This window comes from Neomonachus schauinslandi, chromosome 8, assembly GCF_002201575.2.
Source record: "Neomonachus schauinslandi chromosome 8, ASM220157v2, whole genome shotgun sequence".
NCBI classification, from domain to species: Eukaryota; Metazoa; Chordata; class Mammalia; order Carnivora; family Phocidae; genus Neomonachus; species Neomonachus schauinslandi.
In genome coordinates this window covers 69202269-69227818 of record NC_058410.1, presented here as the reverse complement: position 1 = coordinate 69227818, position 25550 = coordinate 69202269, and the positions used below count along the sequence as shown (strand labels likewise).

Below are 25550 nucleotides of genomic sequence, written 5' to 3'. Positions count from 1 at the left end.
TAGCTATAAAACTTTGATGTGTATAGAAGCTGTCTTCAATGAAAAAATTGAACATTCAGAAGAAATTCCTGAGATAGGGTTTGTGACATGGGCCACTGAGAAAAAAAATCCGTGGTTGGGTCCTAGAGGTGTTATAGTCTATCCCTGTTGAGACTGAAATTAACCCACAGACAGGCAGCGTCACCACCGCCGTCTTTCCTTGCCTGGGCAAGGGGTAGCACCATTGTGAAGGGAACTGTGTATCACTCCCGCGTGGAGAGAGGAGGGAATACTTAGAAACAGTATTGCTGCTGAGAACGCTGTAGTGTGCACCAAATTCCTTCTTGGTTCTTCCAGACAACAGATGAACAGCACCGCAGGCTGACCGAGGAACCCCCTGGGGGTTGGGGGCAGACGTGGGAGAACTGGAAGGCGGGCCGGGTCACTAGGTGTACTCTTTCCGGGGCTGCTCGTCAGTTGTACACTTATCAGTCATCTCCTGGCAGAAGTCCACGGTCACCGTCTGGCTCCTGGATTCAAGAGGAGGCGCCCTCTCTGAGAAGGTTCCCGGCTCAGCGCCCTCGGGCCTCCTCCCGGAAGTACAGTTCTCCGGGGCACAGCCGGGGGCCCAGGGGGGGCCGGGGGGAGCCGCTCCGGGCTCCAAGCAGCAGGGCGCGCTTTCGCCCACCGCACACTGCGCGGCGGCCAGGTTCTGCTCGACGCCCAAGGGCGCGGGGTTAATACTGGAGGCTGCGGGGAGGCCCACGGGTCTGAGGACGGGGCAGTACCGATGCAGGGCCTGGATCTGCTCAGGGCTCTGGATGTCGCGGCAGACTTCCTGCGAAAGGCAGGAGAAATTGTCCAGCAGCTCCCCCATGCAGGCTTTCAGTTGGTTCCTCTCTGACAACAGCTTCTCTTTCTCACACACCTGGGCAACAGAGAGAGAAAAGAGAGAAGGCCCCGTCAAGCCTGAACGGGAAGACAGAAGGCCTGGTTTCCGGGGGTCTTCCAGCTTTCGTTTCTGTGGTTGGTAGGACAGGGTCACTTGTGAACGACGGGGCCGGGATCTAGGCACCTACAAGACGTGTATTCAAGGAGCCTGGACTGAGATTCCTATCGGAGCAGCCTATCCAGGTGCGCCAGTGAGCCTGCCGTCTCCTCTGGCGAGTGACCAGCAACATTCCCACCAACCAGAGAACTGCAGGGAGTCAAGGCTCTGGTTTCCTGGAATTTGGGGTTTGTGGAGCAACAGCTGGAAAACTCTCAGTCCCAAACTCTGTCGTTGAAAAATCACCTCCCCCCGACCCCGTGCGTTAGGCTGCCATTTTTGAAAGTCAGAAATTGGCCAATTCCAACTTTATGACATTTTGGAAAAAGGGAATATTATGGGCAGGGTGGGGGGAAGACCCGTGGTTGCCAGGGATGGGGGGAGGGAGAGGGATGGACGGGTGGAGCACAGAGCATTTTTGGGGCAGTGAAATTACTCAGTGTACAGTTGTGATGGATACGTTGTCCAAACCCACAGACTATACCACACCAAGAGTGAGGCCTGATACAAATTATGGACTCTGGGTGATTATGCTGTGTGGATTCAGGTTCCTCAATGGTAACAAATGCACTACTCAGGTGGGAGGTGTTGATAATGGGGGAGGTGGTGAGCGCTAGGCGCCGGGCACAGGGGCATTCAATTTTGCTGTGAACCAAAAACTTCTCCAAAAAGAAAAGTCTATTGAAAAAATCAACAAAAATCACAACCACAAAAAGCGACCACGGGCCACTTCACATGCTTTGATCAAACCTCAGCAGGCTGTCTGGCCTTTGCGGCGGACAGATGGGACAGAGCAGGTCCTCTCGGGGACAGGTGGGGACCGTGCAGTGCGTCAGGAGCACTGACTCTCCCTGGACACGGGAAGGGCCCACAGAGGCGTGGAGACCGAGTCCTAGCAGCCTAGCCTGAGGTTCCGAGATGTCGTCCTCCAAGAAAATCCCACATAAGCTCTTGTGTTCCTAAAATTCGCCATCCCGTCAGAGAGACGGATTTCGCTGCTAGAGGGGAGGCTGGTGCAGGTTTCACCCGAACTCGCTGTGCGAGGAGAGAAGATGTGGAGGCTGCACGGGGAGCACACAGTGAAAGAGACGAGGAAACTGGACATCACCGCCAGATGGGAGGGAGAGTGGAGCGGGGATGGGGGGAAGAGGGAGCGAAAGGAGGAGAGGGAAGCAAACATACGAGACGGGGGCTCCGACACGGGAGCTGCACGTGCTGCTCACGAGTGCAATCTGGCAGGCAGCGTGGGCATGTGTGTCGGAGACAGAGATTTACACGGGGAAAGGGCACCTGCTCAAATATTTATAAATTTATCAAGAAAACATGTTTTAAAAATGAAAAATAAACAGATGTACAAGTGCGAGTTGAGAGAAATACATTATGCAAGTTTGCAAAAGCTGAGTGGCGTGCCACAGGCAGCGTGGGAGTGGGGAGCGTGTGTGCGCTGGGGACGCGCGGGGTGGGCCGGCCTGTCCCCGCTTGCCAGCGCCCTCCGGGCACCCGGGGCCGGGTGAGCGGGCCCAGTGCTGAAGCGCGAGGGCGGTGGATAAGAAAGGAAGCACAGCGGGGAGATCTGCTTGCGAAAAAATCTTACGTTTGTGGCCGTGCATCCCGGGGTGCCAGGAAGGCCTGGGGGCCTGCAGAGAGGGAGGCCACACCGCCCCGGCCTAGGAGGGCCATCTCAGTCCCCATTCTGCCACTGACCCCCATTCTGCCACTGATCTGCCAACTGTCCCGGGCCACCTTGAGGGAGAAGAAAATGAACTTATGTGGCGACAGTGTTTTGGCTGTCCGCAGGAAAGGCAGTACAAACCCAGGCCCTGGTTACAGGGGTGAAGCTCTAAGTCACAGATGGACATTGTTGAGCACATGAGACCCTCACTCAGTGCGGAAACGCAGCCTATTATTGAAGGGGTTTCCAAAACCAGTGGGAGGAGAAGTAGGAAATACCCTCTCCCGTTTTTCAGCTGAACAGTATCAGCAGAGTGCTTTAGATATCTGCCTGGTGTGTGGTTTAGACTTTATTACTTGTTGTTATTGTTATTAGACTTTATTATTTGTATTGCAAAATTACACGGAAAGAATTCTAATTACAAAATCAGGCATTCCTTAAATACGGGCGATGAGAATCATTCTACTTCCTGGAGAGGGGCATGGGGCCAAAGGACCCCAGACGTGTGCTCGAGGCCCTGACAGCTCGTACTCAGCCGACTCAGCCTTGCTGGGTCCCTACTGAAGCCCAGTGGGCTTTCAGAAGACCCACATTCACCAGCAGCAATGTCTTGTTTCCTTACGTGGCTTAAATACCAACTGTTGTTGTTAAAGCAACATTAAAGAAAAAATTGAAAGAAGAAATTCGTAATCCCACAACCCAGTCACAATTTCAAATACGTTTCAGGGCAACTGACATTTCCTGAGAGGCCCCCCTGGGCCTGCACTGGTGAGACTGAGAGTCAATCCATTCACTGTCCTTGTTGTGAGGAACCTGCCATTCGGGCCAGGGGACACAGACACACGTAGATGCACCGAGACTGCTGTGATAAGCACGAAGCCAGAGGTCAGATCAGGGCTCCCAGGGTGGTTGCTCAGCCTCACCGGGGACTCAGGAAAGGAGTTTCCTCAAGAAGGGACAGTAACTTGATTCTTAAAAGATGAAGGATGAAGTCAGAGAAGAAAATGCTTGAGGAATGTCCAAGGTAGAGGGGAGACAGCAGAGGCAGAGACAGAAGCAGAAACAGCAGGTGGCAGGAAGTGCAAAGCATTGGATTCTGTTAGGGGTCAAGTTGGAGGACAGGAGTGGTAGCTACGGACTAAACCTGTACGAGCAAGCACGAATGTCTTGCTGAGAAGCTTGGGCTTTATTTTGCAGGAGAGGGGAGCCACTTCGAGGAGCAGGTTTCCCCTGCTTGGTGGGAGTTAAAAAAGAAAAAAGACCCTGAGGTCCAAGACTACCTTGATAACAGGTAACATTTACTCATGCTTTTCAAATGTCTTATCTTGTTCTTAGGTTCTCATCTGGATGGTGGCCTACCATGAGGCAAAGGATCACCACGTATAGTCTGAGGACCCAGACTTAGATCATAAGCACATCACGTGGCCTCTCTCTTCTTCAGCCCGACATGGACATGGCACCTAAGATGTTTCCAGTATTTGGCCAGCAGAAAAGTCAAGCTGAATGAAGTTGCACTGGTTGCCTTCAAAGCTAACTCAGGAGCCAGAGGCCACCTGGATTTAGCTTAAGCTTGCTTACCGAGGAGAAGGGGGCACCGAGCTCCCAGTGAGGGGAGCCTGGGAGATGGGGGCTTGTTCCCTGAGACAAAAGGCACAGGGAAGAGGTGCCGGCCCCTTGGAGGCAGAACTGCAAAATCAAGGACCTGGGGTTTCGAGGGCCTTCAGGAGATCACGTGGTATCCTATCTGGATTCTACATTCTGCTGTGGGAGGCAGGAGAAAGCAGTGGTGAAAAATACAAAATTTGGGTTTGCATTCAAGCTCTGCCACACAGTGGGGAGTTGGCAAACCTCTCTGCACTCATTTCCTCCTCTGTAAATGGAGAGAAAATAGAATCTAAGTCACAGAGTTGATGTGAGGATTAAATGCTATCATTTATAAAAACAGCTGAGAATAACACCTGGTTCACACACGTATGCAATAAATGTTAGCTACTAAAACATGCTGAATGGAACAAAGAGAAAGAACTCCCTCTAAATGCAGGGAGGCTGAAGGATATAAAATATTGAAACGTGATCACACACCTGCACAGACACACACAATTCCAGATAGAAAGCTATTTACTTTTGTTGAGAAACTTGTTTAAAAATAAACCCAAACCTCTCGGAACGGTGACCCTCTCTCCACTTCTCTAGCCTTCCCCATTGCAGCCTTGCATGAGTCCTGATCACTCCGGGTTGCTGATAGCAACAAACGGATCAACTCACCAATTTGCGGATTTCACATTCTAAATTCTGAATACAGTCTAGTTTCCTCTTGCGGCAGCGCTGGGCCGCGATGCGGTTCTTGCTGCGCCGTCGGACGTCGTGAATGAACTCTAACTGTTCTGAGGTTAGCTTGTGCATCTTAATCATCATCTGGAAATCGTTCCTTGGAAGATCTGTGATTTGATCTACAGGAAAGGGAAGTTTGACCTGAAACCAAGAACAGTAGAATATGATTATGGTGGTTGGATTTTAGTTTGGATTCCAGCTGGCAGATTAAAAAAAAATGGTAAAACCTTTTTTTTTTTTTTTTTAAAGATTTGATTTATTTATTTGTGAGAGAGAATGAGAGACAGAGAGCACGAGAGGGAGGAGGGTCAGAGGAAGAAGCAGACTCCCCGCCGAGCAGGGAGCCCGATGCGGGACTCGATCCCGGGACTCCAGGATCATGACCTGAGCCGAAGGCACTCGCTTAACCGACTGAGCCACCCAGGCGCCCGGTAAAACCTCCTTTTTAAGATGACCAGATAGTATGGAAACTATTGAAAGCAGGCAGTGATTAATTCTTTCTTGTCTCAGATATAAATAAGATGTCACATTTAGAGAGTCAAACAGAATGTGAACACACAAATTGTAACGTGGTTATCGCTCCTGAGATTTCTGAAGCAAACAGCATGGGAGATATTGGAAAATGTGGACTTTTTCACTGTTACAGCCATTTTGTAAGAAAGGCTATATAGTTAGTTGAAACCTACTTCCACGGAGCCTCGACTCAATAAAAGATCATCATCTAAGGAATTATCTGAAACACTTGAATGAGGAGAGCACCACACACCTCAAAGAGGCTGGAAAGACGAAACAACCAGTGGGATTTTCAGTAACACGGCATAAGAAGAGGCAGCGAGAGAACTCGGGTAGTCTACACCGGGGTGGACTAGGAGTTGAAAGTGGGCTTTAGTCCTTCCACCAGACATGAGACCTCAGGCTAGTTACCTTACTTCTCTGAGCCTCAGTCTCCTCATCTGCAAAATGGGGCGTGCTTCTGAGCTGGCTAGGGCTCTACAAAGTTGGGCACTTTGGCAGATTGTATTTTCCAAAAATACAATGGCCATCCCATCTCACATTTCCTTTTACAACACGATGTTGACTTTTCCATATCCAGAGGCGGGATGCACGTTTCTGCCTCTGGATCATCACCATGTGGTGGGAGTCACGGTGTGTAGCTTGAGGCTGGGTCATAAAAGGAGCTGCAGCTTCCTCTTAGGCTTCTTGGGCTGCTCCCTCTGGAGGAAAGCAGCTGCCAGGCCTACAGGATTCCCAGGCAGCCCCGTGGAAGGCCCAGGCCCGTGTGGAGAAGAACTGAAGCCTGCAGCCAACAACCAGTGTTACCCAGCCAGTCACGTGCATGAACCACCCTGGACGTGGATTCTCCAGGCCCCGTCAAACCTCCAGAGATGGGAGGCCCCAGCCACTGACTTCAACCTCATGAGGTATCCCAAGCCAGAAGTGCTTACATGGGCCACTCCTGAGTTCCTGCCCCACAGAAACGGTGAGCGATCTTAAACGATTTAAGCCACGGAGTCTGGGGATGATTTGTTATGCAGCAGTGATAACTGATGCAGATACTGTCAGCAGCAAGATTCCAACGTCCAGGCTCTTGACAAAGCAAATAAGCATTATCCAAGGAGAGGATGAGAGTCTCTGGGTGGATGGATCTGTGTCCTCCTTATATTCTGTCAAATGCACAGGCCTGGATCTTCAGCACTGCCCTCTCCAAGACTCTTACTGATGATGCAGGGACTTCAGGGTTCAGTTCTGGTTCTGTTTCCGAAAAGGAAGGTTGTGCGTTGCTTGGCTAAGAGACAAAGTGTCTGTCTCCTGGGCTCAGATTCGCTTAATTCTTGCTTACATCAGCATCCGCTTTCGGTGGACCAGCAGATGGCGCTATAAACCCAAACTTCTTTCAAGTGCCAGCCCTGCGCTGTCCAATGCAAACAAGAGCTGTGATTTTGCATTTCTAGCAGCCACATTAAAGGGAGTGAAAAGAAACAACTGAAATTCATTTTAATAGTATATTTAGTTGAGTCCAATAGGTCCACAATATTTTCAACATGTAATTAATATAAACCTTATTGAGATAGTTTACTTTTTTAGCACTACATTTTCAAAATTGGGAGGTGTATTTTGCACTTAGCACAATTCAGAACGAGGCACGTTTCTAGGGCTCGATAGCCACGTGTGGCGTGTGGCTGCTACATGGACAGCACAGCTCTAGGAGACGGAACGAGTGGGACGCGGTGAACTGGAGTAACCAGAAAAACAGGAGGATCCGGGTTTAATTGATCAAAATATTTACGGGTGCAGAGACCAAGCCCTCATTAACATTCAGAAGCTGCAGTGTTATGTCTGCATCGTTCAGGGGAGTCAGATGAAGATACTCTATTCTGAGCTCAGGCTTTTGCTCTGATTGCATCAGATGCAGGAAGACAAGTCTAAATCCTGGCATTTATGGCTAGTTAATCCCCACGCACAAAGGCATTCACACTGCACGATCATTTGACTTTCCTGTGGCTGGATGCAACTGCTTTGTCAGGTTCCTCCATAGCTCCAAGCCTGCTAGACGTGGCATGTGCCGAGGGCTCCCAGTGGGTGCTCTGATTCAACTTCCGCCTGGTGAACTGGATCCCGTGACACCTGTACAATTTTTGCCCAAGAAAGCAACATCGCAACAGCACACATTCCACCACACTCGGCGCAGCCCGGCTGCCACTGCTGAAGGCAGGCAGCCAGGGAAAGCCAGCAGGCTTTGTCCATGGGCTGTGTTTGCACAGGGCCTGGATACGAAGAACGTTTGATTTCCCTTTATACCCTTTGGATAACAAACAGACACTCCAACCCTGGACAGTGCCTAACTCACACGGAGATCAGCCAGGCGGGGACACGGATGTTTCCACACCAGGCGGAAGCCTTGTTTGCACCCAGAGCTTGCAGCACCGCGGGGCCTCGTGCAGTCTCCCCCTCTGCCGACAACAAAGCAATGCTGCTTCTGCGCTCAATCCTGTTTACTTCTTTTCCCAGAGAATATGTTACCTACAGTTCGGGCCACAGGGAAAGTCAAAAGGCCTTCTAGACCGAGAGCTACTGTATTTAAAATCATCCAGACAGCGAATATAAAACACCAGGGAAACAGGACAGAGGTTGACAGGAAAAGGAAAAATCAACAATGCTCGTTTCAAAGTCCTTGAAGCAAAAGGCCATATAAAGTTTGGGCAGAGCTGTTGCAACTCCAGCTGCTTTTTAAAGAGGTCAAAGGGAAAGAAAATAGTCAGCTATAGACCTTCTTCCATGGGAAAGAAACCCCACGGCCGACCACTCTTGTTTCTTCCTAATAGGCTCTGTTGGCCCTCAGGCAAGGGAGAGCTTCCACGGACTACCAAGAGGAAGTCCCGAAGTGTGCTTGGGATGCAGCAGTGGTTAACTTGGCCACAGCTCTTTTTTATTTGCAGAGCAGTAAGTTCCAAGCCAGTGGACATCTTCCCTGGTGATAAAGAGCAGCCAGAGACTCCCTTATGGATCGGGGAGAATATTCCATTCTCAAGCTTGCAGGCCCCCCAACACTCCCCAAACGGGGCTCAAAAGTCAGCTAATGCGACGCGGCCTTCGAAGGTTCAAACTCTTCAAGGGGGCGGAGACCCTTCTCCCGTTCTTCTGGAGAATTCTTATAACCGAAATAGGCCCTAGAGGGCTTACCATTTATTGTCCCTCCACACACTTCTTCTTCCAGGATTTTACTTCACAGCAGTGGTTTCGTTTTCATTCACTGGACTCTCAGAAACAGCGCGGAACACCCAACGTGACAAGATGAAACGTCCTGCCAGTTCCCTTCACCACCTGTCTGAACACTGGCCTGCACCTGCTGTCAGCTACCAGATGCACAGAAGGCGAAGCCCATCAGGCCTCTGAGGCTAAGCACGCTGCACAGCAGGGGAAGGGCCCGTGGGGCTGAGGGTACTGATTTCTCATGGGTGCTGCTCATCCCCACGCCCTCTCCCTGCCTCGGCTTTCAGTAGCGACTCTGAAAGTGAGGCGCAGCCCCTGAGTCAGCAAGCCGAGGGCCCAACGGGGCCCCCAGCACTGTCTGCTACTGTTGACTTGCTACTCCCTCTCCTCCTCGGCCCTCTGGAGCACGACTGGAAGAAGAGGACAGAGGGCTTTTCAGCCCAGTTGCAGGACCAAACCTCTAAACAGCAACCGGAGCGGGGTTAGACCTTCTGGGCGCTCCAGCTCATGAGCACCTCGTGAAATGGGGCGCCTCCTCTCGCCCAACAGAAATCCGTTGTTCTACTTCTCTCCTTACCAACAACCACCCTGTTCTGCAGCCAGAACCACTCTTTGCTCCCAGTTTAGCAAAAATACCCATTAAAAATGATAAAAGAAATACAACTTCTTGCAGAAAATTCAAATATGAGACAAAAGAGGAGACAAAATTCCCACCCCCCAAACAATGGCTGTCTTGCTCAGGTGGGCTCCCCTGTGCCCTCTGTTTCCTCTGTACCTTTTGTGCAGGATTGTAAGCAGACCACAGCCCCCTTGCCTCACCATGCCTCTTACCACATTTCACTTGCCCGGAGCTGCTGGGAGCTACTGGAGAAGCAAGGCAGCGACGCAAATGTTGCAGAAAAAGCTGAAAGCAAGCACTTCCTCTAGAATCCCAGCCGAAGCTGGTTTGCAAATCTTCTTTCCTACCTCCTTTCTTGGTTTCACTACCAGATGTTGAACAGAAGCCGCAGGAGTCGGATCATGCTAACAGTACCCCGAGGCCCAACACCCTTGACACGTATACTCTTACAAGACCCTGGGATCTCTGTGCCTCGTCGGGCGGGAGGGGGAAGCAAGATGCCCATCAGGCTGATGATTCAGTGCTACGGGCAGGGGGACAGCCAGGTCCGTGCTAGACAGATGCCCGAGACAGAATCTCCCATCTCCACCAAGAAACATTTCCTGCACAACTGTCCTTCTACCCTCTATTCTCATGGTCCAGTTTGCAGAACAAATGCAGGACACCTGGGATTTAGGTGTACTGCAATTAATTAGCTGTCTGACCTCAGGCCAGTCTTTCATTCTCTCTGTCCTGAAGTTCTTTGAGGATCCGTGAGAGAGAAAGATAATACATGCCCTACTTAGCTTACAGGATGGCTATGAAGAATAAAATTGGGTAACAGATGGAGAAAGTGCTTTGAAAAGTCTGAATTGCCTGATAGATATGAGGTATTATTAATTCTGTTGATTAGTCCTATCTTTCTTTGTCACATGGTTTCTTCTTCCAGACAGACAGTACGCTTTGGAATTCCAGATGCTAGGAACATCTTTCTAGACAACACAAAAACATCGTTTTAATTAGAAATACGGCCGACTTCTATGCTGCCTAGCAAAGTTTTCTTTTTATTAAGCAGACCAATCAGAGGCATTTTAAGAAAGATGCCTGATTCAACGAACCACACAAAATGACTGTAAAATTTTTACATACAACATATGTCTGGAAGTTGGCATGTGGGTGGAAGAGTGAGAGTCAGACACGGCTCTTCCATTTTATTACATGTCAGACATTATTTCTCCCTGCTCCCACACACACTCATCAACACAAACGTACACACATCCTCACTCTCTCATGCTTTATGCCTCCTGACATGAAATGTGTTAATAAAGTAGGGGGAGTAGTTTACAGATAAGCATCACCTAATCGATCCTTTGGCCACGCAAACTGTCATTCTAGTGCTTCCTTACTAAAACCTACAATTAGGGGTGCCTGGGTGGCTCAGTCGTTAAGCGTCTGCCTTCAGCTCAGGTCATGGTCCCAGCACCCTGGGATCGAGCCCCACATCGGGCTCCCTGCTCAGCGGGAAGCCTGCTTCTCCCTCTCCCACTCCCCCTGCTTGTGTTCCCTCTCTCGCTGTGTCTCTCTCTGTGTCAAATAAATAAATAAAATCTTAAAAAAGAAAAGAAAAGAAAAGAAATGGGAGCCCTTGTGCATTGCTGGTAGGAATGTCAAATGGGGCCATTACCTTAGAAGACAGTCTGGTAGTTCCTCAAAAGGTTGAACATATAGTTATCATATGATTTAGCGATCCTACTGCTAGATACATAATGAAGAGAACTGAAAACTTATGTCTACAAAACACTTGTACACCAATGATAATAGTCAAAAAGAGGAAGCCACCCAAATGTCCCTCAACCGCTCAACGGATCAACAAAGTGTGCTCTATCCACAGAGTAGATGATTATTCAGCAATAAAAAAGAACAAAGCACTGAGATATGGTGGACCCGCTGGTACATCAATGGCAAGGATGAATCTTAAAAAACATTATGCTCAGTGAAAGAAGCCAGACACAAAAAGCCACATAGTTATGAAATGTTAAGAATAGGCAAATCTTTAGAGATAGAAGGTAGATTAGTGGATGCTTGGGGTTGAGGGGAGGACAGTGAGGAGCAGCTGCTAATGGATTAGGATGGTGTTTCTTTTTGGGGTGATGAAAATGTCCTGGAACTAGAGTGGAGATCGCCCAAACCTTTGTGAATCATTAAAAATCCCTGAATTGTTCACTTTAACAGGGTAAATTTTATGGTGTGTGAATTGTATCTCAATTAAAATAATGACCCTCTGTGAGATATACATACATAAAACTCAGAAATTACAGAGGTACATTCCTCCCCAACTTTGCCTCCTATTTTCATCTTCTCCATATTGCCTTCTCAGGCGTATGTATATTTATGAAGCAAATTAGGACCTTGTTAGACATACTGTTTTGTTACTTTTTCTACTTAATATGACCTGTTCATATTTTTCATCATTGGAAGTAAGACAAAAATTCCCAAACTGACTTTTTAAGTAATATAGCAAACCCAAAAGTCATAAAGAAAAAAATGGATAACTTGACTGCATAAAACTTAAACATTTCTTTCTATATGGTAAAAAAGATGCCATAAATAAAAAGACCAAGTAGGAGAAACTATGGGAAACATTTCTAATAAAAGGTTAATATTCCTGTATTAGGGATTAAGGATCCTATAAATTGATTTAAAGATGAAAAACACAAGAGAAAAATGGGCAAAGATGTAAAGTGGCAAGTCACAGGAAGGGAAATATAAATGGCACATACACACGAGAAAAGATGTCAACCTCATTAGTTATCATGTTTTACCCAGCAGATGGGCAAAACTGAAAAGGACTGGTAACAGCCAGTATTGGCAAGAGCAGGGGGGGATGGACATCCCTAAATTGCTGAAAGATACAAACTTTTGGGGAAGTAGTTTACAGATAAGCATCACCTTTAACCCACTCTGGGGATTCTAACCCACAAAAATAAAAGCACCACTACTAAATATGTTCACAAAAATGTTTATTGCAGCAATTTTTATAAGAAGGGGAAAAACTGGAAACACCTGGACTGTCCGTTGATAGATGGTAGCTATGATAGCTGTAAGCTGTGATTTGTGGGACCCATGGATATTAAAGAAGTATGCTTTAACCCGATGTGACTGACTTAGAGGCATGCACATATTAGAACAGCTCTGTGAAGGAAGCAAGTTGCTGAGTAATTGTACAGTAAATGCCATTAAACTAAAACTTTAATGCAGATATGTGTTCGTATCTTGTCGCAGGCACAGAGAGAGCCTGTTAAATTTGGTATGTTAGGGGCTGGGTATGTTGTGTTTGATTATTTCAAAGAAGAAAGTAATTTTAAAGAGCTGACTGTTGAGAAAGGACAATATTGTGCTCACTGAAGCTCTCTTCAAAGCCAGGGGACAGTTAAGAAGGATGAGAGAAGTCGCTATCGGTGAGACGCTACCGTAACCAGAACACCTTACCAACTGTAAGGAATGCTGATACTTTCCTTTTGATCTAACATTTGGCTCCTGACTGAGGTGGAGGAAGAGAGGCTAGGAAGGAGCCTGGCCCAGCTGTCTGGAGCACTGGACAGGTGCCTGGCCGGAGGTGAGAACTCTGTTTGGTTTCTGACTCCAGTGTCTCCTTGGGCTTCACTCAGAAGGGGAGTCACCTGAACCTCTTACAAGAACAAATCAGGGCAGGATCAGACCAACAGATGTTGGCCTCTTCTCGATCAGTTCAGTTCAGAAAAACGAGTGACAATTCACATTGTGAATGAAGGATTTGCCTTCAATGTTACTACTGGGGACCACGCTTCCACTGGGGTCAAAGTAACTCCTGGAAGCAAGTTATTAACTCAGAGAGGAGAAGTCATGCTGAGTCCCTGAGACCAAATCTCTACTCTAGGAAAACTAAAGTGTCAAACTGGGATGAAGTTTACCTTTACTCTAACAACCCTGTCCGAAATGCCCTCCTGAGGGGGGCTAAATGTGATTCTTGAAACGGCAGAGAGCTCTGGTAAAGGTTCCTGCTTTCAGTGTTTAGAAACTCAAAGAACGGGGCGCCTGGGTGGCTCAGTTGGTTAAGCGACTGCCTTCGGCTCAGGTCATGATCCTGGAGTCCTGGGATCGAGTCCCACATCGGGCTCCCTGCTCAGCAGGGAGTCTGCTTCTCCCTCTGACCCTCCTCCCTCTCATGTTCTCTGTCTCTCATTCTCTCTCTCACAAATAAATAAAATCTTAAAAAAAAAAAAAAAAAGAAATTCAAAGAACGTATTTTTTTTTTTAAAGTAAAAGTAAAAATATTTTTAAAGCGCTGGTATTTTTCACGACTTTTTTATAGGTTGCATGAAATGTCCTTTGGACTGGTTCATTTAGAACAGAGACGTTCTAAAGGTAGACAAGTGATGTGGCCCAAACACACAGGAAAAACACATGTGCTCTTGTTGGTGGCATTTAACTTGAAGAAGTGACTTTAAACTCTCTTTTGGGAGACAAGAGAGACAAAAGGAGATGATCAGAAACTGACAGTTCCTCGAACATACGCAAATACCATGACAACACAACCCCTTCAGCTTAATGGTGGGGCTCCTCTTAGGGGAAAGACAAAAAAAGATAAAGACATCTGTCCTTTTCTGCAGACACCAATCCTCAGCAAGATAAATCATTATGCTGATGAACCTGTTCCAGGGACTAGGCTTCTGGATCAGGGGCACTTAGGAACAATGTCAGGGGAAAAAAAAGAAAACCTCCCCTAAGTTATGACGAAAGGAAGAGAAAGGAGTGAGGAAAGAGAAAGAGCAAATCCTAGCTGGGGGGCGGGGGGCACACAGGTGCCCCTGGTTTGGGGCACTGGGCACAACCCAAACCTGAGGGGACAGGGTGTATTCAGACAGGAAGAGCTCCCATTCAAATCTCCTTTATAATTTCTTTGAGCTACATTAAATCCTTGCAGCATGTTTCTGTTTTTCTCCATTTTTCCCCCCAGGCAGTAACAGACGAGCCGGGAGCGGGCTCGCTAGCAACATGAGGAAGTGACCACGGGGCATCTCTGCCGTGGGCACAGGGAGCTTTGGGATCTATTTTCAAAATATGCCCTAACTAAAACCTCATGTGCTTCTTGCCAATCTTGCAGAGGCTGAATCCACCGCACATCACTCTGTGAAAAGGCACCTCACCCCGTGTGGCATTTCTGCTGTCCGGTTGGGTTAACATCCCTGCTTTCCTAGGGGCCGATACCCCGGGAGCGCAGCCGGGGGCCGAGGGCGCGGGCCTAAGCAGCTCTGAGCAGGGGCTTGTCTGAGCAGGTGCTTCTCTGGGCACGGGCTTCTCACCGGGCCTGCTCCCACTGCTCCCAAGGCAGCTCTGAGACCCAGGGGGCAGTGTCAGGTTGGTTCCTTGTCAATCAGCCAGACAGTGCCAGATCATGACACAGGACTCCCTCAGATCTTTGCAGGGGCCTCTCATGTTACAGAGGGAAAGGGGAGCAGAGGGGCCGTCTATTCTTTTCTCTCCTCAGCCATGGGAGTGTTGCTCACGGTGGGGCTAGTGGTGTTCCTGCTCCATCTCCCACCACTGGTAAGATGGAGGGAGCCTTCGGGAATTTTTATCTACAGAGCACGGGAAAGCACTTTGCTTTCAGGGTGAGCAGGAACTGCTACTCACGCCCACTCCTCCTCAAAGTGACCTCTCATCACTGGTGGGGAGCTCAGGACACGATACGCTACACAGCTGTGTGTGCCTGACGAGGGTGCTCCCGCAGGGCCCCCGGGACCAGGATGGAGGGGGAGCGGTCTGTCGCCTGCACTGCAGTGGACAAAGGACGGCCCCGGGGACTCCTGCTGACAAGGAAAACTTAAAGGCTGCTGGACGAGCACCTGTTATTGTGGGCCTGTCTAGTGTCAATCAATCAATTTTGAAAGTGATTCTCTATTTTCTTTCACCCTGAAGGGGTGCAGCGCCATGATGAGGGTGATGAGTACGGCACCCTTTCAAAGCAGATGGAGAAGGAGAAAGGGAGGAGGAAGGGAGATCTGAAGTACCCGGGCATGCTTTCATGCATTAGACTGAACTTTTTTTTTTTTTTTTTACTAAGCAGCTCCCCTCTGCTTGTTGAGTACCGAAATCTAGATCAAATTTCAAGTGCCTTCTAGGACAAAAGTGGTTAATTTGGAATAACTCTGAAGCATCCTGCCTCTGTGGATGGGGAAGGCAGTCCCTTTCCTGGAACCTTTAATCTGGGAGTGGGGCAGCAGGTAGAGTCCAGATAAAGGACTGCAAGAGTGGATCACATGCTTGAATTTATGCGGGTTCCCTACCTCCTGGCCCCTGTCCTGCACGGGACACGACTCACTGTCTGCTTCCGAGAACGATCCGGATTCGTCGCTGGAGTTGGTTCCATAAGACTGCTCACATTTAATTTGGGGTCGGACTTGGTTGTACATTCCATCTCCCATCAGGCCTGGTTCCTGATGTTCTGTGGCTAGGAATCTGGCTCCCTGGGAACAGGGCGAGGAGGAGAACTCACAGAGAGGGAGGCTGCAGGGTGAGCCCCCGCTCCCATCCTCTGCGTAGGAATAGGAGGAGCATGAGCTGGAAGTCCTGGTCCTGGTCTCCAAGGGGGGCGAGCGAGGGCAGACTTTGATCGGCACCGGGCAGCTAGTGTTGGGCCGTATCCTTCCTGGCAAATGGTCAGCCATCAGCCCACCGTGGGCGTAGGCCTGTGAGCTGGGGAGGGACTGGCCAGCCCCCACCCACAGACCCTTTGGCACCGGCTCGGAGAGGTCTTTGTCCAAACTGCTTACCCCAGAATACGAATGCACCGCAGTGCTCACTTGGTCACAAGCACTCGAGGAGAAGATCACACTTCTCCGGTCCAGCTCTCCTTCCTGTTTACAGAGAGCCTCCAACCCAGGCCCCTTGAGGGGCGACCCCATGGTGAAGTTGGACGGGTCCTTCTGGCCCAGGTGGGGCTGTCCGTAATTCCCCGGGAAAGGGGCGTAGTCAGTTTTAAGGTCACCCTGAGTGATCCCCTTGTCAAAAGGGCACGCTGAACTCCTGGCAAAGTGCTGCTGAGAGGTACTGGGCAGGCCAGACAACTCCACACTATTTTTTATGCTGAACAGAGACCTTAAACAGGAGGGGGAGGACACACTCCTGGATCTCTCCAGGCAGGTGGCCCCGGCGGCGGGGGCGGGGCCGGGGGCGGGGCTGGGCTGTTTCCGGTCCATTTCGATATCACCCGCTCGGTCCTTGCTGTCAGGCTCATCTCCGGACAGGCAGAGCGTGATGCTCTCTTCCTCGTTCTCTTCACTGGGCGGCTCACTTTTAATCTGCCCCACGGCAAGCCCCGGCTTGAGGCTGTTGCTAGAGTTCTCTTCACTGAATGTGCTTGCAAAACCTGAGGTACTGTGTGATGATGCATTGTAGACATTCTTGGTACATGCAAGCTGGTATTTCTTGTATCTGGGGTACTGCGTTAACGCGTCCTTTTCGGAGCTCTCCTTGGTGTCGGCCGGCACATCGGACTCGGGCAGCAAAGCTTCTTCCTTCTGGGCTACTGGGATGGCGGTGGCCTCAAAGCTGATGGGGTCTGGAAGCATCTGGTCCCTGGGGCACGCCATCTTGGCCGTCTCGGAGTCCATCGTCTCCTCCTCTTCCTCCTCCTCCTCTCCCGCGGAGTTCTCACGGTCCTCGTGCGGGCGCTGGCACGCCGTGTCCTTCCGGCACACGAACAGGCCATCCTCACTGTTCAGGAGCTGGGTCTGCAGGAAGCTGAAGCAGGAGTCCTCCAGGTTATGCATGCGCAGGAACTCAGCACAGCGGATGACCTCGCGGATGTTTTCTCTGCTGAGTAATAGTTTGGCGGTGTAGGCAAACTGTAGCAGAGGCCCAAAGCCCCTGGCCGTGACCTGCAAAACAAACAGGGAAATTGCCGACGTTACCATCAGCACGGCTATTGTCCAGAATCCCTCAACTGAAGCAAGATAACCAGACAGTGCTAATGTCCCAGAATAGAGACTGCAAAGGAGCAGTTAATCTCGCACTGGGTCAGCAATGCTTCTGCCTCCAATAATTAGTGCCTGTCTCGTGCATGCCTTGCTCCCCTTCATCACCTGGCACATGGCATTGAAAATCACCAGGGTCAAGTGGCTAAACAAGATGGCAACGGGCTCAGTGTTTACGCTAATGAAATATCCTGGCAAAAATGCACGGTAACAATGGGAAGCCTATTAATTTCCCTCCCAATCAGTCCCGTGGAGAGCCCTTCAAGTAAGGAGAGCTGTGACACTTGCAGCTCACTCGAGCCAAAGAAAGCATTCTATTCTTTTTTTTAAAGATTTTTATTTATTTATTTATTTGAGAGAGAGAGAGAGAGAGAGAAACAGCATGAGAGGGGATAGGGTCAGAGGGAGAAGCAGGCTTCCCGCCGAGCAGGGAGCCCGATGCGGGACTCGATCCCGGGACTCCGGGATCATGACCTGAGCTGAAGGCAGTCGCTTAACCAACTGAGCCACCCAGGCGCCCAAGCATTCTATTCTTTTTCTGGGCAACTGCAAAAGGGGCAATATGGCCTGTTAAAACCTGAAAGTCCACAGGGGTTGAAAAACAGTTTTCCCTCACTTAACAAGTTAAAGAGTGACATGAAAGCAACTTCTGTTTTTCTCATTCATCAGGGTTTCCAGATGGGACTTTTCAGTCATCACGTCATACCTGATCTTACAGGGATACCAGAGATGACGACAATCCAAAGCAGTGTTCTCAACCCCAAAATCAACTCCTGGCCCAGAAAGAATGGGGGTTACACAACTAAACAAACTGGCTGCCATTTAAATGGTTGAAGTTGCTGAGCGGCACGGGACACAGCCTGTTCCTTCCCTAATTATGAGCAGCGGCTTTGCCAGGCGGCTGTCTCCTTTCCTGCTCAATCTTCAGAAGCTCAGCCTACTAATGTCAGGTGCTCCTCACGCTTTACATTTTATTGACTGAAAATGTGCTATTTATGCACGGTTTTGCATCCGCGTACACTCCCCCATACACGCTGAGGGTGACTTACTCAATTAGAAATACCTTGCCTAAGGCCAACTGTTTTCTCAGATGGGAGGGGATTCAACTTGCTGGTGTTCAGGGCAGGCTTCCTCACCCTGTAGGCAAACCTACATGCATCTTCTAGGTTCTTGCAAACACTGCTGATCCCATAGGAAGGGGAGGCAGATCTGCCGATCATGTGTACAAATCGAATGAAAGCAGCCATCACGGGGTCCTTGCTGGAAGCTCTAGGAGCAGTAATATCAAAATATCTGCTAAGGGCGTCGGTGCAGAGCAAGTTGAACTGGCCAGCTCTGTAGCTGACTTCCACATGTGTTGAATTCACGGCAGCACACAGAGCCAAAACTCTTGTGAAGACTTCTATCTGTTGTTTGCGATTCAACATGGACATCACCTTCTCCTGGAGCGGTCTCCCAACCTCTTAGAACAAACGATACCAGCCTCTCAGCCCCATTGCTAGGGTGAGGAAAATGCCCTGGATTTTTCAGGGCAGCACTGATTTTATATGCGGCATTCTTTCCAGCCAGGGACATTTCTTAGATATATAACTGAATGGGATTTTAATTGTTCGTATTTTGGAAGGACTTTAAATAAAATTCCAAATTAAAACAAAAAACAAAAAAAACCTCTGTCAGATAATGAGTCCCAAGATACTTGCTTAAAAAAAGAACACAACAGAAAAACATGACCGCTAGACTCACATTGTAGTTCCACAAGGGCAATCATTGCTATCTGACTTTTATTATACTTAATTGGGTCTGTTTCTACCGTTAGACAGCAAGCTCCTTCAGATCAGGGATGGCTTCATTTCTCTTTATAACTCTGCACCTGATTAGGGTCTCTAACATGGTGTACAGCCGATGAAAGCTTGTGCGGTGCTGAAATGTAAGTCTACCTGTGCTTCTAACATACAAGTACAGTGTACAGAACGTAACAACACGGTCTGTTTGGCGAGTATTGTCTCAAATTACTTTTGGAGCGAGTCACTGTGTAAACCAATAAACCACACCAACCGACCAGTCAGGGCACAGCAACAGTCCTTATTTGTCCTAACCCCCAGTACCACTATTGAAACGGAGCTCATCTGACCTACCTTTGTGTCCTACTAAGCTGACATGGTAATAGATGCACCTAATGCAGTATCTACTATATCTGTTTTATGTATTTTCCCCCAGGAACCTTTCAAAGGGAGTGCAAGGCAAGGAAGTACACATTTACAAGTAACCAAAGGAAGCCACGGGAACGTTATATGACCCATTCCTTCGCTGTAATGTGACTGCGCAACAAAGAGAAGAATGGCCTAATCAAGGCACCGTTGGCCCCTCCATAAGGAAGCATTTTCTGCTCCGCTCCCACGCAATCTGCCAGGTGCTGAATGGAAACACATATCTCGAGTTTGGGTAGATGTGCTCAGCATATGGGAAATGGGGGAAACTCACCTCAATGTCATTTATATTTTTTATAAAGTCTTCCCTTATGGTCATTCCCTTTTTATTTCAATGCCATTGGTCTCAATAAGTCCTGACACTGTCCCCCACTATAGCTGCTTTTAAAGAAAATTCCTAGAGAAGCCAGGAACACCCCTGGGGATGATTAGATCAGTCATGGGCATTGCCACCTGCCACATGGCTACAAGGAGCTGGAGAACACGCCTCTCCATGCAGGGACAAGCTGATGCGAAAATGTATGAGTGGGACTGAGGATGCCAATGAGCACAGTCTCCACATCCCAAATCACATCACCGATCCTTTTGGGCTGAGGAGACATGATGAGCTTGAAATGATCATTAAAGAGTCATGATTAAAAACAGGATTGTAAACTGTCATTCAAGTTCAAGGTCAGAGGAAATGGTGTCTTCACCATGAAATTTCAAGAGTCCATAACTAGTTCTCCCCTCACACGAGTTTAAATCCTGCCTGGTCATATTCAGTTCTGCTAAATTTTTGCTCAGTTTCTGTGTGCAAGGCTTTGTCTAGTTACCATCTACCAAGTACTCTTAGTGCCCAGCACCATGCTAGCTGGTTCTCATAATGCACTGCAAAGCAGGCATTGGAGACAAAGGAAACAGAAGCAAGGAGGTGAAGGAATTCGTTCAAGGTCATAGAGCTGGGATTCCAACCCAAGTGCTATAAGGAACGGGTAAGTACAAGACCAGGCCCTCTGCCCAAGAAACCTACAATGTAGCTTTGTAGATACACCTTAACAATGGAAAGTTAATTATCAAGTAACAACATCAGTCAACAATGGAAAGGCTATCACAAGATTACATAATGATTAGTTGTCAACTGAGAAATCCCGACCAGTTCAGGAGAGAAGGCGACTGCTGAGGTCTGTGGGGATCCCTTGAACCCTCATAAGCAGGACACCTGGAGTGCAGTGAAATCGCCCTAAGTCCACTCTGGGTCAAGAGCTGCTTCGATATAACGGGTACGTCTGAACCACTCGGTGTCCCTCCCAGGAACCCATCTCTGGTACACTATTTAGGCCAGCTGTGATAACTCCAAATACACAGAACAGAAAGCAAGTGCCCATCACACCTGCAGGCCATGTCAAATCAGGCAGAGGCTTTGTAAATACTGGTATTTAGCCTCCATCTTGGTAGCTTGCACTGTCTTTCCATTTTTAGGAATCATTTAAACTCACTCACTGTACTCAGAAAGCAAATATCCAGGTACCAATGGAAAGCTGTATGTTTATGACACCGTGATCACAAGGCTGCATTGTTATTTACTTTCTGTTTTTAACAAGTCAGGCTCTGATAATGGGAAAAATAAGAAGGGGTGGCAAGTGGAGAATCACACATAAAACTAACGACCCATACAAATGCTATTTAAAAAGGTAATGGTCATAGAGTTAAAGTGGAATGAAGTGGCTAGAAATAGCAAACCAGTTCCATTTCACTGATGGGAATGGAGCTGTGTTCCACTGCTCTGAGGGAAGCAGACGCAGCTCTCTTGCCCTCTGGTTGCTCCCAAGCAGGTGATGACCTTCTCCAGCAGCTGGCACACACAAGGCAAGTGGCCTTGACCTTTGGGTTTCGGGTCTGAAAGAAACAAGGTCTAACTACTGTACCCGTGTGCTATGGTGTGAGTCCACATGAGGATAATGTGTTGAAAATCTGACCCACTGAAACTATGACCCTTAACCTTTTGTTCCCATGGGTTCTCACGCATCCTCTCTATGCTGTTGGTGAAAGGAAGATGAACTGATGGAACACTGAGCTGGTGCGGGGCACGTTTGGGTGCTGTTTGCAAAGCTCCCTCTCCTGAGGTACCAGGTTTGCTGCTGGAGAGAGCCCCTGAAAGGAAACATCTAACAGTTTCCTCGCTCTGGATTATTACAGGGATCGGGCAGGTGGGCTTCAGGTGTCTATTGAAAACAGGGCTTGGGAATTTTTAGGAGACTTGGAGCAGCATTCTCTACTTAAGCCAAGGTCTTCTCAGTTGGTTCTCGCAGGACATACACGCGGTTGTAGCACTGAGCTCATCTGCAGGAGGCTGATCAGATGAATGAGAAGCTCTCGGGACTGTTTTCCAGGGGAGGGATGGCACACTTCTCAAGGCTGCTTAACTACAGCCTTACAAAACACAGAATCTTTTACCTTCAACCATATCATGCATACTTGCCCGATGAAGCCCGATCTCTTATATACATGGCAGGGGCTGGGAAGACGACGGGAACAAAGATATGCTAGATGGGCTTTTTAATACACTGAGCCACGGCCATCCCTCTGGGTTCTATTTGCACAGCAAGGCACTTGTCAAAGAAAACAACACTGGGGACAACTCACTCTTCCTTTCCACCCCCACACTGCACTGCATCCGATTCTGCAGAAGGGAGACTGACTTGGCAATGACATGTCACTTCTAATCTTAATTTTCTTTTTTTAAAGATTTTATTTATTTATTTGACAGAGAGAGACACAGCGAGAGAGGGAACACAAGCAGGGGGAGTGGGAGAGGGAGAAGCAGGCCTCCCGCTGAGCAGGGAGCCCAATGCGGGACTTGATCCCAGGACCCTGGGATCATGATCCAAGCCGAAGGCAGGCGCTTAACCGACTGAGCCACCCAGGGACCCCTAATCTTAATTTTCTATAATCAATATCCATATTATCATACATTTCTCCCCAAAGCAGCATGCTATACAAGCATATTACACTTGCATCTGGATGTATTTGTTAAATTAATTAACTTCACTCTTTCAACAAAGCTTCTGGTCATTTTAGTATTAATTTAGCTAAAAATAGAGCCAGAGAAACCAATCTTGTTTCCATTCCCAAAGTAACAACAACAAAAATAAACATTTAAGTTGATTTATACATATAAGTATATAATTTCATATAGTGTTTTTTTTCTAAATAAAGTTAATTATCTGTGCTAGTAAATGTGGCTTAAAAGCATAAAATTGTCTTTTCTCCCATGTGCAGGCTTGAATTTGGGTCTGCAGCCACAATATAAAGTTCCTCTCCTATTTGTAAATCTGCTCCTTGAGATTCTCTACCTGATTATTTAGTCACTATTTTTTACTTTTTCTTTCATTCATTCATTCCTTCACCAACCATTACTGGGCACACGCTGTGTACTGTGTGAGAACTGAAGGAACCGGCTTTCTGAGATTCAAATCCCAGCTCTACTATGTACCAGCTGGGTAACTTGGGCTGGTTACTTAACTTTTCTGTTCTTCAGTTTCTCCAACTGTAAGACAGGGATACCAACAGTGCCTGTCTTGTGGTAAAACCTTTGCAACAGGGTCTGGCGTTGAGTAACAACGATTATTGTTGCAGTTATTACAGAAACGATTAAAAATAGTTGCTTTCTCCAGGGAGCTAAGAGGGCGACCAGGGAGACAGATGTTTAATACAAAGGTCTACAGTGTAATCTAAGCATGTAACAGGTTTTTAAAGAGTGCTAAGGGAGGACCAAGCTGGCGGCAGTAACTGCTCAGGGCATCAGTGTAAGCCTTCCTGGAAAAGGTGCCTTTGCCTTGAATGTTGAAGGCTGAGCTAAAGTTCATCAGAATAAGTCAAAGAATGGTATGGTTCACTCCCTCCTCTCCTTCTGGCTCTTCCTCCAATGCCAATTTATCTTCGAGACCTTTTCTGGGCCTCTATTCACAACTGCCCTCCTCCAACCCACCACCCAAACTGGCTACATGATTTTCAGGAATAGAAGAACATTAAACTAAGTACAGGGTCCTTCTGAGCATGGGGCCCTACACAGGTTGTGTGCCTATGAATATGGCCCTGTCAATATGTGCGTGCGTGCGCCCTAGCCCCTGCAGTTGAAATGGGCTCCCTGATTTTAGCGGGGGAGACGCCATCCAAACAGTGGAACTCTATTACAGTTAAACTCCAAAGCCTAGCTGGCATGGCTGCTGGGGTCAGCAGCATAGGTCAGTGGTCACCAGCAGGATCATGGGGTATCCTGGAAATACATGGTCAGCCTACTAAGGTACTTTCTGGTTGGTTCAAAAAGGGAAATCAGGTAGGTTCAGTGAACAAAGACCTGACTGGAGTCCACTCAGAGGAGACTCTATGAGTCCCCATAATTAAGAGTCATGATCTCAGACTGGAGTCCGTTCATGGACTCAGATTCCCTGAAATTAATTCCTGGGAACTCTTGAGGAAGGATCCTACAATAATCCACATTTTCACTGTAACGATTCCTGTCACAAGGGTTTGCAGAAACATATATCTTGTAGTTTTTCCTAAATCGTGCACTAAACAAACTTTTTTTTTTTAGATTTTATTTATTTGAGAGAGAGTGAGAGACAGAGAGAGCATGAGCAGGGGGAGGGGCAGAAGGAGAAGGAGACTCCCCACTGAGCAGGGAGCCCGATGTGGGGCTCGATCCCAGGACCTTGGGATCATGACCTGAGCCAAAGGCAGACGCTTAACTGACTGAGCCACCCAGGCGCCCCTAAATATAAACTTTTTTTAATTAGAAAAACTTCCATGAAAGTTATTCAGAAATTGTTCAGCTCAGAACTAAATCTATTTATCAATGTATCTGTTTATTTATCCATCCACCTATCTATTGCCATCTATGTCTTAAAGTAACATTACTACAAACAGGGAAAATATAAATAATTCTGACCAACCAGTAACTTTGACTTCTATAATTTAATTTACTTTTTTTAAAGATTTTATTTCTTTATTTGACAGAGAGAGAGAGAGAGCACAAGTAGGCAGAGTGGCAGGCAGAGAGAAAGGGAGAAGCAGGCTCTCTGCTGAGCAGAGAGCCCGATGCTGGGCTCGATCCCAGGACCCTGGGATCGTAACCTGAACCGAAGGCAGACGCTTAACCCACTGAGCCACCCAGGTGCCCCTTTAATTTACTTTAGTCTGACATTATAACCTCATATGCTACTTATTTATATTGTCTCTTGGCCTCATGCCAATTATTTTTCTGTTCCCCTCTGTAATGCTAGTAGAGTACATTTCTCAGGCTTCTTTGCTGGTTGACTTATTATTGGATTCTGCCAATAGGGGGCACTGGTGGGATATCGGAAAGTGGGAGGAAAGAAGCTGTGGTTCCTTCTGTTTCTTGTTCTTTCTTTCCTTCCCTGGTGGTGTGTTCTGGAGGAGGCTGCATCCTTGACTCCCTGCTGGAGTTTTTGGTAAGGGCTGTCTCCTCCACAGGTGCAGCTCCTGAAGCATCAGCTCCTTCTCTAGGCTCATAGGTCCCCTCTGGCCCTAGGAGTGGTAGTTGTAGCTGCTTCCTACAATCATTAATCACTGAGTTAATTTTTTTTAAGATTTTATTTAAGAGAGAGAGAGAAAGAGAGGAGCACAAGCAGAAGGAGCAGGAAAGGGAGAAGCAGTCTCCCCACTGAGTAGGGAACCTGACGACACAGGACTCCATCCCGGGACCCTGAGATCATGACCTGAGCGGAAGGCAGACTCTTAACTGACTGAGCCACCCAGGCGCCCCAATCACTGAGTTGATTCTCCTTCCCCTTTCTGTTCTTCCAGTTTTCCAACACCTGTGTAACCAATTCCTTGTTTTATATCCCCTGTTTGAAACACCTGGCATCGTTTCTGTTTCCCTGACTCAATCCTCATCCATTTTACAGACAAGGAAGCCAAAAAAGGTGAAGCCCAGAAAGCCCAGAAAGGTGAAGGGATTTTCCCAAAGTCACACAGCTGGTCAACC

The 25550-nt window shown here is 48.0% G+C and overlaps 1 protein-coding gene across 1 annotated transcript in view; it reads right to left on the bottom strand.

The window, feature by feature from the left end:
- Positions 1-407: 407 nt before the first annotated feature.
- Positions 408-25550, bottom strand: part of BACH2 (BTB domain and CNC homolog 2) — a 73287-nt gene continuing 48144 nt past the window's right edge. Inside the window, exons 2-4 of the mRNA XM_021693132.1 lie at positions 15666-17258; positions 4965-5171; positions 408-907 (exon numbers count right to left, since the gene is read on the bottom strand). Coding sequence (XP_021548807.1) covers positions 425-907; positions 4965-5171; positions 15666-17258 — 2283 coding nt within the window. The 3' untranslated portion in view covers positions 408-424. The remainder of the gene's footprint in view (positions 908-4964; positions 5172-15665; positions 17259-25550) is intronic.